This window comes from Lynx rufus, unplaced genomic scaffold (assembly GCF_022079265.1).
Source record: "Lynx rufus isolate CCGP_SWC_20201006 ecotype Redwood Valley unplaced genomic scaffold, mLynRuf1.p SCAF_18, whole genome shotgun sequence".
In the NCBI taxonomy this organism is placed as follows: domain Eukaryota; kingdom Metazoa; phylum Chordata; class Mammalia; order Carnivora; family Felidae; genus Lynx; species Lynx rufus.
The window spans coordinates 30,280,733-30,292,570 of record NW_025814832.1 but is presented as its reverse complement, the minus strand read 5'-3'; the positions used below and the strand labels follow the sequence as shown (position 1 = coordinate 30,292,570).

At 44.4% G+C, this 11,838-nt stretch overlaps 1 protein-coding gene across 1 annotated transcript; it reads right to left on the bottom strand.

The window, feature by feature from the left end:
- Window positions 1-204: 204 nt before the first annotated feature.
- On the bottom strand, window positions 205-7,189 carry LOC124513454 (CMRF35-like molecule 7). The gene is made up of 3 exons (XM_047081464.1): window positions 7,083-7,189; window positions 2,468-2,800; window positions 205-670 (listed from the first exon to the last, which is right to left on the bottom strand). Exons 1-3 carry the CDS (start codon window positions 7,120-7,122, stop codon window positions 492-494), a joined length of 552 nt encoding a protein of 183 aa, XP_046937420.1. The 5' UTR covers window positions 7,123-7,189; the 3' UTR covers window positions 205-491.
- Window positions 7,190-11,838: the final 4,649 nt, after the last annotated feature.

Below are 11,838 nucleotides of genomic sequence, written 5' to 3'. Positions count from 1 at the left end.
GCATGAGGAGGCACAACCACCCACGTGGGTGGGCAGCTAGGTAGCTCCCTCCATAGCCACACTCCCACTTTAGGGACATGAACCACCCAGGGACAGGGACATTTTAATGAAAGGCGCAGTTTCAATACACCCACACAATGGAAGCAGAGTCACAACATTTATTGTTTACAGATCCAGGGGAGAGCCTGAGGAAGGGCAGGCCCCCATCCCGGACCACGAACAAGCAGGAGACTGAGAGCAGAAGACTGAGAGCCCCTGTGACTTACAAGGGGGTCGGGGAAGAGGTCACTGATTTTTCACAGAATGAAATCCAAGTGGTTAATTTAAAAGGTGCCCCAGAAAAAGCAAAGAAGGAACTTATGGAAGAATTCTAAGCTTGGGTCCTTCTCTGAATTTCCAAATTTCCAAATCCCTGTGAACAGGGATGCCATTCTGTAAAACGTCTGGGAGCAACTCAGAAACACAACAGGTCATTTTTTTCAAAAGTTGTTTTACTCTCCCCATATGGTCATGGAGAATGTGTGCATTTTCTGATTGATGGACACAAGGTTCTTCTTCAGCTCTGATCCAGTGGTTTGAACAACGATGGTGCAGCTACTCAGATCAGCATCTGGACACCAGGACCTCACGTAGGTCTCCCACTCTGGGCTGTAGTGACACTGCATGGTCACTTGCAGAGGAAAGGAGAAGGAAGGAAAGATATGAAGAAAAAAAATTAATGAAGTAAAAAGAAAATATAAAATAGAGAAGACAAAAAAGGCAACAGTTATTAAAAAAAAAAACCACCCTAGCAAGATATTAGTGATGATAGGAGAGGTCTGAATAACTGATACCAGAAATGAAAAAAGGCATATCACATAATATTCTGTGCATATTATAATAAGGTAAGATACTAAGGGAACAGGATAATAAAGGGACATCTAACCAAGTTTATGCCAATAAATTTGAAACTTCTGGTGGAATGGAACTGGACGGTATTATGCTAAGTGAAATTAGTCAGTCAGAGAAAGACAAAAATAATATGACTTCACTCATATGAGGACTTTAAGAGACAAAACAGATGAACATAAGGGAAGGGAAACAAAAATAATATAAAAACAGGGAGGGGGACAAAACAGAAGAGACTCATAATTATGGAGAACAAACTGAGGGTTATGGGAGGGGTTGTGGGATGGGAATGGGCTAAATGGGTAAGGGGCACTAAGGAATCTACTCCTGAAATCATTGTTGCACTATATACTAACTAATTTGGATGTAAATTTAAAAAAATAAAAAATAAAACAAGTTAATTTAAAAATACTCTACAGAAAATGTATTATACTAAAACAGGCACAAAGAGAAATAGAAAACCTGAATCATCTTACAATTATTTGAATGAGTCATATCCATCATTAAAAACCTCCCCATGGGTTCCTGGCTGGCTCAGTGTGTAGAATGTGCTACCCTTGATCTCAGCATCGGGAATTCAAGTCCCACATTTGGTGTAGAGCTTACTTAAAAAAAAGTAATAAAACACCTCTCCAAGAGGAAACTCCAGACACTTAGAGCTTCAATGGACGTATCTGCTAAACATTTAAAGAAGAAATAATGTCTATCTTACACAGAAAATTCTAGAACATAGGAAAGAGGATGCAATCCCATATCCATTTAATTAGATTAACATAATCTTGATGCCAGAACCTGGCAAACGCAGTGCAATAAGAAATATTATAGGCAAATCCACTCATGAACATAAATGCAAAAGTCTGCAACCAAAAATCAGCAAGCTGAATCCAGGGATATATAAGCAAGATAATACATCATCACCAAGTTGGGTTTATCCCAAGAATGCAAAATTGTGTGAACATGAGAATATTAAGAAGTATAATATGCCACATTAACAGACTAAAGGAGACAAATCATATGATCATCTCATAGATACGGACAAAAAGTATTTAATAGATTTAAACAGCGCTTTGACTATGGAGACCATTCTGGACCTCAGAAATCAACTACACCACCACAACTATGCTGGGGGCCCTTTCCCTCTGACACTGGAAATGGAGCAGAGGGTGGGAATAGCTACTATGAAGTCCCAGCCCCAAACTCCAGAAAGAGCAGGAACACAGGGCACCAGAAGCCCAGGAAAGCATTGGCAGGAATTGGGGTCTCTGGGTCCCATGGAAGGAGGTCCCTTTGGCCTATGGGCTGAAACTGGGACCATCACCTTGCTCTCTGTGGGCAATAGACTCAGACACTGAGCTGTGCAGAGAAACACATGCCCAGAAAGGCTTGATCCAGTCCTGGAGGAGGTGTTGGGAGCCGTGAGAGCATCTAAGGGGTCATTCAGGTTCTAGGAGAACTCAGGACTCAACCACCCTGTGTGACAGTTCACTCTGAGTGACACTGAAGTCACTGGAGAGGAACCTCAGGGCCCAGGACAGAGCAGGCTCTAAAGACACACAGCCACACTTACACATACTCTTACCTGGGTCAATGGTCACTTTGACTTTGACCCCAAGGTCAGTTCCATATTTCTCAATCCCACACCAATAGGTGTCTGCATTGTTCCACCTGAGCTCCTCCATGGTTACGGTGAACGTGTGCATTTTCTGATTGTCCTGGATGGACACTTGGTTACCCTTTGCTTTCTCCCCTGATCCATTGGTTTTCACAAGGATACGGCAGTTGTCCCAATTAGCTCCTCGACACCACCACTTCTTGTAGGTCTCCCACCCGGGTTTATAGCGACACTGCACGGTCAGCGAGCCCCGCACGGGGCCACTCACTGCATTTGACACTGCCATGAGGGGATATGAGCCTGAAAAACACAAGTCCACGTGCCTGTCACCACCACACCCCATTGCCTGAGGAAAAGCCACAGCCTCCTGTATCACAAATGATTCCAATAAACCCAAGTACCTGATGAGTTGAATAACAGTCAAAGAAGTAGTAGACCTTCCACAAGACAGATCTTTGTCCTTCAAAACTCCAGTGGGTCAAATCCACCACAGAAATCACCTAAGAGCACAACTACAGATCTCCAAGAATCAAAAACACCCACACTGAGCAATGGCAGCATCCTATAACCCACCCCTCCCCCTCCCTGTGGCCAATGTCATCTGGAGAGCAAATGACCCAAGGAAAGGCAAGACCCCAGTACACTTTGGCCCACTGCTCTCATGCAAGATGTTGGCTCTGTGGTTTCAGATCTTTTCATTTTTCTTTTTTTTTAATTTTTTTTTCAACGTTTATTTATTTTTCGGACAGAGAGAGACAGAGCATGAACGGGGGAGGGGCAGAGAGAGAGGGAGACACAGAATCGGAAACAGGCTCCAGGCTCTGAGCCATCAGCCCAGAGCCTGACGCGGGGCTCGAACTCACGGGCCGCGAGATCGTGACCTGGCTGAAGTCGGACGCTTAACCAACTGCGCCACCCAGGCGCCCCGATCTTTTCATTTTTCGAGAGTAACCAGGAATCTGGATTTTGTGGGGACATCCCTATGTTAAAACACTGGCCATCAGCACATAAACAGAACAAAGGAATTTCTGTGTCTTTAAGTATTAAGAAATTATCTACAAAACTACGTGACAAATTCATTATTGGGACAAATTCTTCGAACTTGGAAATTGTTTTCCCATGAATGTTGAAGATTCAAATTCTTCCATGGTTCTTGAATCTGTTCTATTGTTTTGGTTAGTTTTTTTTCCAGGAAGTTACCTATTTCACGGAATATGTATTAGCATAAAGTCCTGCAATTAGAATGTACCTTTTTTTAAAAATTTTTTTTAAACGTTTATTTATTTTTGATACAGAGAGACAGAGCATGAACAGGGGAGGGGCAGAGAGAGAGAGGGAGACACAGAATCGGAAACAGGCTCCAGGCTCTGAGCGGTCAGCACAGAGCCCGACGCAGGGCTCAAACTCACAGACCGTGAGATCATGACCTGAGCCGAAGTCGGACGCTTAACCGACCAAGCCACCCAGGCGCCCCTAGAATGTACCTTAAATAATTAAAGCGTTCATATCTGTTATAATTACATGTTCTGACTGCACACGTTCTTTGATTTTGTTGGTTACACATGCCACAAGATGTCCTTCCTGTTTTTCTTCCCCTCCTTATTTTTTGCATCACTAAAGCAGTTTTGAGATTAGTTTGTAGATGTTACTATTTTTATTTCCTGTTATTAAGTTTTCATATGTATAATTTTATTCCTCTTATTTCCTCAAAATTGCCATTGTGCTCTTTTTCCAATTAGCTAAGTTAAGACAGTGATCATTTTCTTCCTTTCTAAAATGAAGAAATACGGTTTAAGACTAAGGATTTATTTTTGTCCAATTTAAAAATTGAGCTATAATTCACATGTCATAAATTTTAAAGTCTGTACTTCAGTGGTTTTTAGGGTATTCACAAAGCTGTGCAACCATCACCTCTAATTCCAGAACATTTTCGTCACCTTAGAAAGAAACCCTACATCCAATCTCTCCTCATTTCCCTTTGCCTGAAGCCTTTGGCAACCACTAATGACTTCTCCCTTCTGGATATTTCATATGAACTGAATCATACAATCAATGGCCATTTTTTCTGGCTTCAGTCACTTAACATAATAATTGTTCAGGTTCATCCACGTGGTAGCGTATATGGGCACTCAGTCCTTGGTAGGGATAAGTCACATACAGTTTCTCATTCATCAGTTGATGACATACAGGATTTTTCTACATTTTGGCCAAGTGAATAATGTTGCTGTGAGCAGTTATGTCCTAGTCTTTCCACTGATTCAAGTGAAAGGAAGCTAACCCTGTGTTCACAGCCGAAAGCTCCAGAATGAGTTTGCTCAAGAGTCCGCAAGAAGCTGCTGAGATCCTAAAAATTCTCTGAGAAACTCCCACCAATCATCTCAGTCTTCACCAACAGAGTACGGGTTCCCAAGAACCTGACAAGAAGTCACTCCAAATCTCTAACCCATCCATGGGCCCTTCAGCTGCCTCCAGAGTGTAAGGCTGCTTTCCCACCTTCCAAATCTCTGACAAGTACTTCCATTGACAAACTCCAACCCATAGAAGGAAGGTGATTAAGGGAAATGTGATTCCCAGATTTTGCTCTGTGAAGCAGAAGACGAGTTAGAGGGATGGTGGTAGGGCACCTCCATGGCTCAATCGGTTGTGTGTCTGACTTCGGCTCAGGTCACGATCTCAGGATTTGTGAGTTCGAGCCCCACACCAGGCTCTGAGCTGATAGCTCAGAGTCTGGAGACTGCTTCAGACTCTGTGCCTCCCTCTTTCTCTGTCTCTCCCCCACTCACACTCTGTGTCTCTCTCTCTCTCACACAAATGAATAAACATCAAAATTTTTTTAATTTTAAAATGGGTGGTGATGATGTCAAAATGACAACAGATGAGCTATCCCTGTTTGCCGCTTGATCAGTTCTGTCTCTATGTTGTGGAGGACTGAATGCTTGCATTGCCCCAGAATTCATATGTTGGGAGTCTTAACCTTCCATGTGATGGTGTTTGAAGATGGGGCCTTTGGCAAGACATTAGGGTTAGAGGAGATCGTGATGGAGACCTCAGGATGGAATTAGTGCTCTTACAAGTAAAGACATCAGAGAGTTTCTCTCTCTTCCTTATTTTCTGTCTCTGTCTCTGTCTCTCCCTCTCTCCCTCCCTCCTTGCTTGTGAACAAAGAGGAGATGACCGTGAGAAGGTGACTGCTGAAAACCAGAAAGAGAGCTTTCATCACAAACTGAATCAGCCTGCACCTTGATCTTTGACCCCCCCCCCAGCCTTCAGAATGCGAGAAAATAAATTTCTATAGCTTAAGTCACTCAGTCTGTGGTATGTTGCAATTATGACTAATACACATTTGTAACCCTTTTATCCCCGCATGAACTTCCACATCAAGAACATAACAATATGCAAGTTTTCCCAAAATTGTCTGCCTGGAAATCTTCTTATCAGAGTTTTTCTCTTCCACACATATGATGACGAGGCCAATGGATGAATAAATTAAGTCATTTTATTTCCTCTGATAACCTCCTTCCCGGAAGAAACACTATCTGCATCCAGCCCCAAACCCTGCGGTTCTGTTCAATGACAGGGAGCAGAGCTGGGTCAACCAAATGGTCCTGTAGTAGCTCCTATCCTCTGGGAGCATCAAGCACTAGCTGTCTCCAAGATATGAAATCCATCCCCAAAATACACACCTTCTAATCTCTGGCCTTCCCTCTCTGATGTCTCAGTTGTTACCCTAACCACTCTGGACAACTGTCTGGTCTTTGGTTCATGCGGAGCAGAGACTCAGGCTATTGTGTGGGGGTGAACAACTCTCCAGAGAGCCTGTCACACCCAGGTTTCACTGCCTGTCTTTCTACCTGTACTCTGAGCAATTCGGAAGAGACGTTCCCTGCTCGAGGGACAAGTCAACACCAGTTGTGCAGGTTTTTAAGTGATCCAGATGTCTGAACCCCACCTTGACTGAGTGGGTCTCAGCTGGTGGTTGAGCTCCTTAAAAATTCTTCAGGAATTCATGCATTTAACTATCATCTATCTAGCCATCCATCCATCCATCCATCCATCCATCATCTGTCTATCAACCTATCTGCCAGGGAGGACAAATAGTGCCCTAGAAAACAGACACCATTTATGTTATTTATTTTTATTTTCTTTTCGCAACACCTAACTTAGTACCTGTCAGGTAACAAAAAAATATTTTTAAGTTTTTTTCTTGTAATTTTTAAAAGTTTATTGATTTATTTTGAGAGAGAGAGTGTGACAGCTAGTGTGCAAGCAGGGGTGGGGCAGAGAGAACAGGAGAAGGAGAATCCCAAGCAGGCTGAGCGTTAAGTGCAGAGTCTGATGCAGGGCTCAAACTCACAAACCAAGAGATCATGACATGAGCTGAAATCAAGAGTCTGGTGGTTAACCAGCTGAGCCACCCATGTGCCCTGAAAAAGCTCTTTTTGTTTGTTTGTTCCAAAAAAGTTTTTAAAGGGTAAGTGTCTTGATGAATGAAAGGTCCTACGATTTCCCTGTGGGACAGATCCTGTCTGTGTTCTGCCCCAATCCTGCAGGTGCTCAGTCCTGAAGGGCCCCTGCCACTCACCTTGGACGATGGGAAGGAACAGAACCAGGAGCAGCCACATGTCCTCCTGCCTTGGATGTCTCCCTGGTGCTCAGCTAATGCTAGCCCGCCGGGGACTGAACTGAGCTCAGAAGCAAAATGCCTGCTCTTTCTCTAAATCCTTTTTTTTTTTTTTTTTTAGTTTCTCTCATCTACTTCCCTTATTTTTTTCTTCAGTTACTTCCTAATTCCATTAATTAGAAGAAAATCAGTGCCTTCTTTGGGAGCATATGGCTGACGTCATCATGTCTTCCGTGATTTGCGGAAGCAAAGCATCCCACTGTCCAGGGTGCTATTGCAATTGTGCGTGAGGACCTGGGGAGACAGCTGCCAGCAAACCAGGTGACCCAGTGAAGCAGGGAAGGGACACCAGAACCTCAGGGTCGGGCCCAAGGGAGGGATGGGCACACGTTGGGCTTGCACATGGGGAAGAATCAATCCTCAGGGCTCACACCCAGCCTTGCTGGACATACAGCCCCATCCTGAACCTCCTTCCAGGCAGCCCTCCTCGGTGCATCCCAGACCACCTCTCCTGCCCTGGGTCCTGTCCAGCCCAGATCCTGACCTGCTGCCCCTTCCTCTTGGGGTACCCCTGAAGTCCTGAGTTCCTCTGAGGCAGAAGTGCCATGGGGAGATTATAAGGTAGGAGAAATCACCTGTTCCCATCACCCTTATCGTGCCCTAGATGCTCCTTCTGTCACCCTTGGCAGATTTCCCCTGACTGTGGGCTGTTGGCCTCTTCCCAGCCCCAAAACTGCTTATGCTAATGATTCCTAAGTGACTTTCACAAAGGCATCCCCTCTTCCTTCAGGTGTCCCCTTCTCTGACTGTTCCCTGCTCCCTTTCCCTCTCCTCTCTGAATCAATTCTTTTGTCTCCTTTTTTCTTTTATGTTTCCCACATTTTTGTTCTACTGCTTGGAAAGGTTTTGTTTTCTTTAGTGCTTTATCTTCTCTTCCAACCATTGGATGAAATATTTACTTTGGGAATTATATTTTTATGTCAAAAGCTACTTTTTTGTTTCTGCTTGCTAAGGTTTTCGAAACTCTCCTCACTGTGGTCATGTTTGGTTTGGTCTGGTCTGCTTTGATCCTTCTCTTTCATGTAATATGCCTGCCTCAAATGTCTGATCGTTGTTGGTTATCTGATTGTAATTGAGATTGAGCCAAAACATAGCTGACTGGGGCTCTGAGTATGTGTGTGCAAAACACCATGTGAATTAGGTGTGTTGTATTGTGCCTAATTCTTTACCCTTCCATCTCTTCCTTGACCTACAGGCTATGCTTTCCCACATGCAGGCAGAAGCAACTTCCAAATTCCAGAGTAATGATGTTTGAAGGTGGCCTCCAGCATTGTCTCTAGCTGCCTTAGTTTCCCCAAATGTTTTGTGAAGTGGAAGAGCCTTTGGAGAATGGAAATCTTTATTTCTTGATTTAGGTGCTGGTTGCACGAGTATGTTTTATTTGTGCAAATACATTGAGCTGTGCACTTCTGATGTGTGCACCCTCTGTGTGTATATTATACTGTAATAAAAAGGTTTTAAATTTTACCGTGAACCTTTTTGAAATCGTTACACATGTGTTTACTTAATCCTTTCAATAGCTGCCTTAATGTTCCATTGTGTGCCTGTAGCATAATTAACACTTCCTGTATTGTTAGCTGTTGATTGCTTTCCAAGTTCTTGCCCTCGCAAGTCTATGCTGCAGGGTCCATTTTGGGTAAGATGAAGTCAACACACTCCACAGACTTCTCCTCATGACTACAACTAGGAACCCAAACAGAATACGTGGAGTGACTCTCTGAGCTTCCTGTAAAATGAACCTTAGCAAATAATTGGAGAAGGAAACCAGACCAAGTTTGGACCAATCCAGCTGTAAGTTTCCTGATTATGTTTCCTTCTATATCCTTCTATATTCTCCTGTCTGAGGATGAACCCTATATCCCACATCCTGAAAGTTCAGGCTCAGCAGGGATCTTAAGAGCTCCAGAGGAGTAAAACGAAGCATTAATGGAAGATGGGGCTTATATTCCCAGAGTTTCCTCAGTGTTTGTGCTTTTCCCTCCACCAGGTCCCCAGCAAGCCTCAGGACAGAAGCTGCAATTCCACCTGCAGCCAGTGGGGGGTCGACTGCTAGAACTCTGAAGGAGGAAGGTCCTTGCTGCCCAAAAGACCTTGGACTCCAAGAGCGGGGAGGGGGGGATACCAGTGCATCTTCTCTCTCTTGGTTCTTCTGCTGCTTGGCCTGGATGCAAACCCAATCATAGGAAGTACACAGCAGACTGGGGAGAGAAAAGCCTCAGCTCTACAAACTTCCTAGCCAAAGGACCAGGAAAGAAGAAGGTGGAGGTTCTGAAAGCTGGGAGGGAATGACGGGGGCCGGGGGTGGGGGGATGGAGAGGAGAAAGCAGATGAAGAAAGAGACCCTTGGTCTCTCAGGATCGCGCCCCAGTGTGCGCTCCTGTTCAGACCCTGGAGAGAATACCCCAACTCTGAGAATTTGGTGACGACCTTCACCAGTCATGGACTGGCCATTGGATGGCGCCCATGGGGGCACATCAGAGGAGCACCTGCAAGGCTCCAGAAAGCTGGACCAGTGCATGTGGGAACCACAGTCCACAAAAACCACATCAGCACTTGAAGTTCTAACCTCACCAGCTGGACTGCCTGCAAAGAAAGAAACAGGAGTCAGAGTGAAAGACCTTTCCCGCGAGGTGATAGCATTGCTTTGCATGTTTGTGGTGGTGGTTCCGTGAAATTATCCGTGTGTTAAACACGTAGAACTGAACACCACCACAAAGTTGTACCATATGTAAGATTTAAGAAGTAGTAAAACCAACAAGAAAAATGTGTGAAACTGTGCACTTTAAGCGTATTGGTTTATTTTATCCCAATTACACCTCAATCAAACCTGAGAAAGAAAGGGAGGGGGGAAAAGTTTGAGAGGCCAATATTCCTTCTATCATCCCTTCATAGTTTCTGGGCTGTGGGCAGAAGCCCAAGGGTTCATTGGAGCCCCAATCCAGGAGAAGTCTCAGTTTTCATACGCCAACACAGAGGTATAGGGGCTGTGGGCAGGACGCTCCAAGATGGGCCATTTGACAGGAAGATTATTCTGAATTAAAGGCAGTTGAGACCCTGTGGGCTCCAGAGAAACTTTTACCCCTTCCTTATTATGTACAAGAATCTCAACTGGAGGGTCTTTGCAGGATAAGGGTTATTATGAGGGATAAGTGTTATCTGAGTAACCCAACTGCATGGCAGGGCAAACATTTGTTTACACACATTTACTGGTTTTCATCTTCCTGCGAGTTGCTTTTTTTCCCCTTTGAGTTCCCAGACCACTACCCCCTTTTCCTTAATTCAAATTGACATTTATACCCTTTATGTCTGACTGCCATGTCAGTGTGAGTTCTCCACATACATGCTATTAAATTTTAATTTCTCCTGTTAATCTATCTCATATGAATTTGATTCTTAGCCCAGCTAGAAGGACCTTGAAGGACCCAGGAACTCTTTCTCCCTGAGAAAGGGATGGGACATTCTTGCTCCCCAACAGTTGGTGTAGTCGGCAGGACTAGCTGGACACCACTCACTGAGACTCTGCCACAGCTGAGATGCCCCCAGGACATATGACATATAGCCAGCAGAAGGTAAGATTTCTTACCATGCCAGGCTCTTGGAATGGCTATTTGCTGAGGCCAAGGAAATAGCATGATGAGAGTCCCTATCTCTCTCGATTTTGATGAGCAGGAGACAATATTCGTGGACCTAGTTCCTTGGGCTTAGTGGCTTTGTGGTTCAACCAGTTCAAATTTGGCTGAGTGTCCTTTCATTACTGATCCATTTCATCCCAGAAGTGCTCTTTGTTTTCCTCTGTCTATATGATTTCTGATGTTTGTCATCTGTTGCTAAGGGACATCTTGGAAGCCAGAGCTGCAAAATTGGTGGACACAAGTCGAGCACTTAAAAGCTGTTTGAGCTCTTGTCACCTGAAGAGGATTCCCATGATACGATGAGCTGGTCATGGAATGGGGTAGACTGACACTAGGTCACTCACCAGCCTCAAGAAACCTCCATGCGAGCAGGTACACTGTAAACAACACACAGTCCCCAACCCCATGATACATCCCTCCTAGGTGTTATTGTGGCTCCCAAAGAACCAAGGCTTCAATAAAGCTGTTCGATTTTTCCTTTTATGTTGTTTTATGTCTAAAGTGTTTGGCTTTATGACCAGTGAGAATTTTCTCTGTGGTCTCCGCTTTCCAGAGCGTGCACTTACTGGGGTCAAATGGTAGCCATCAAATAAACTGGGAATCCAAATTTCTTTCTCTCTGTCTGATTGTGCCAACTCTCAGGGGTATTTGTTTTGAGAGGTTCCAGACCATGGACACCTTTGTATCTCAACCCTCATTGTTTGTCAGTGCTGGGAAGTCCCATTCCAGAAGAACCCTATGTGATGTTACTCATTAGTGGGTCTGAACCTGGACATGTATCATATTTTTGTGGGAGATTGGAGACATCAATTACACTAAACCATCTTTACCGCCTGTGCACTGAAGGCCTTTGCTTTCTTAGTCCAACGTTAGGAGTAAATTTTTGGGTCATGTGAGGCTGCATCACTTCTGCCCTCTCTGGTCACCTCTTCTGACTTGAGTCAAGCCACAAAAAGGCTGTTGCTTTGAGCTGCTATTAGGAGGTGATAACCACCAATGGCCAGAGGATGTATCCTTTAAACTGG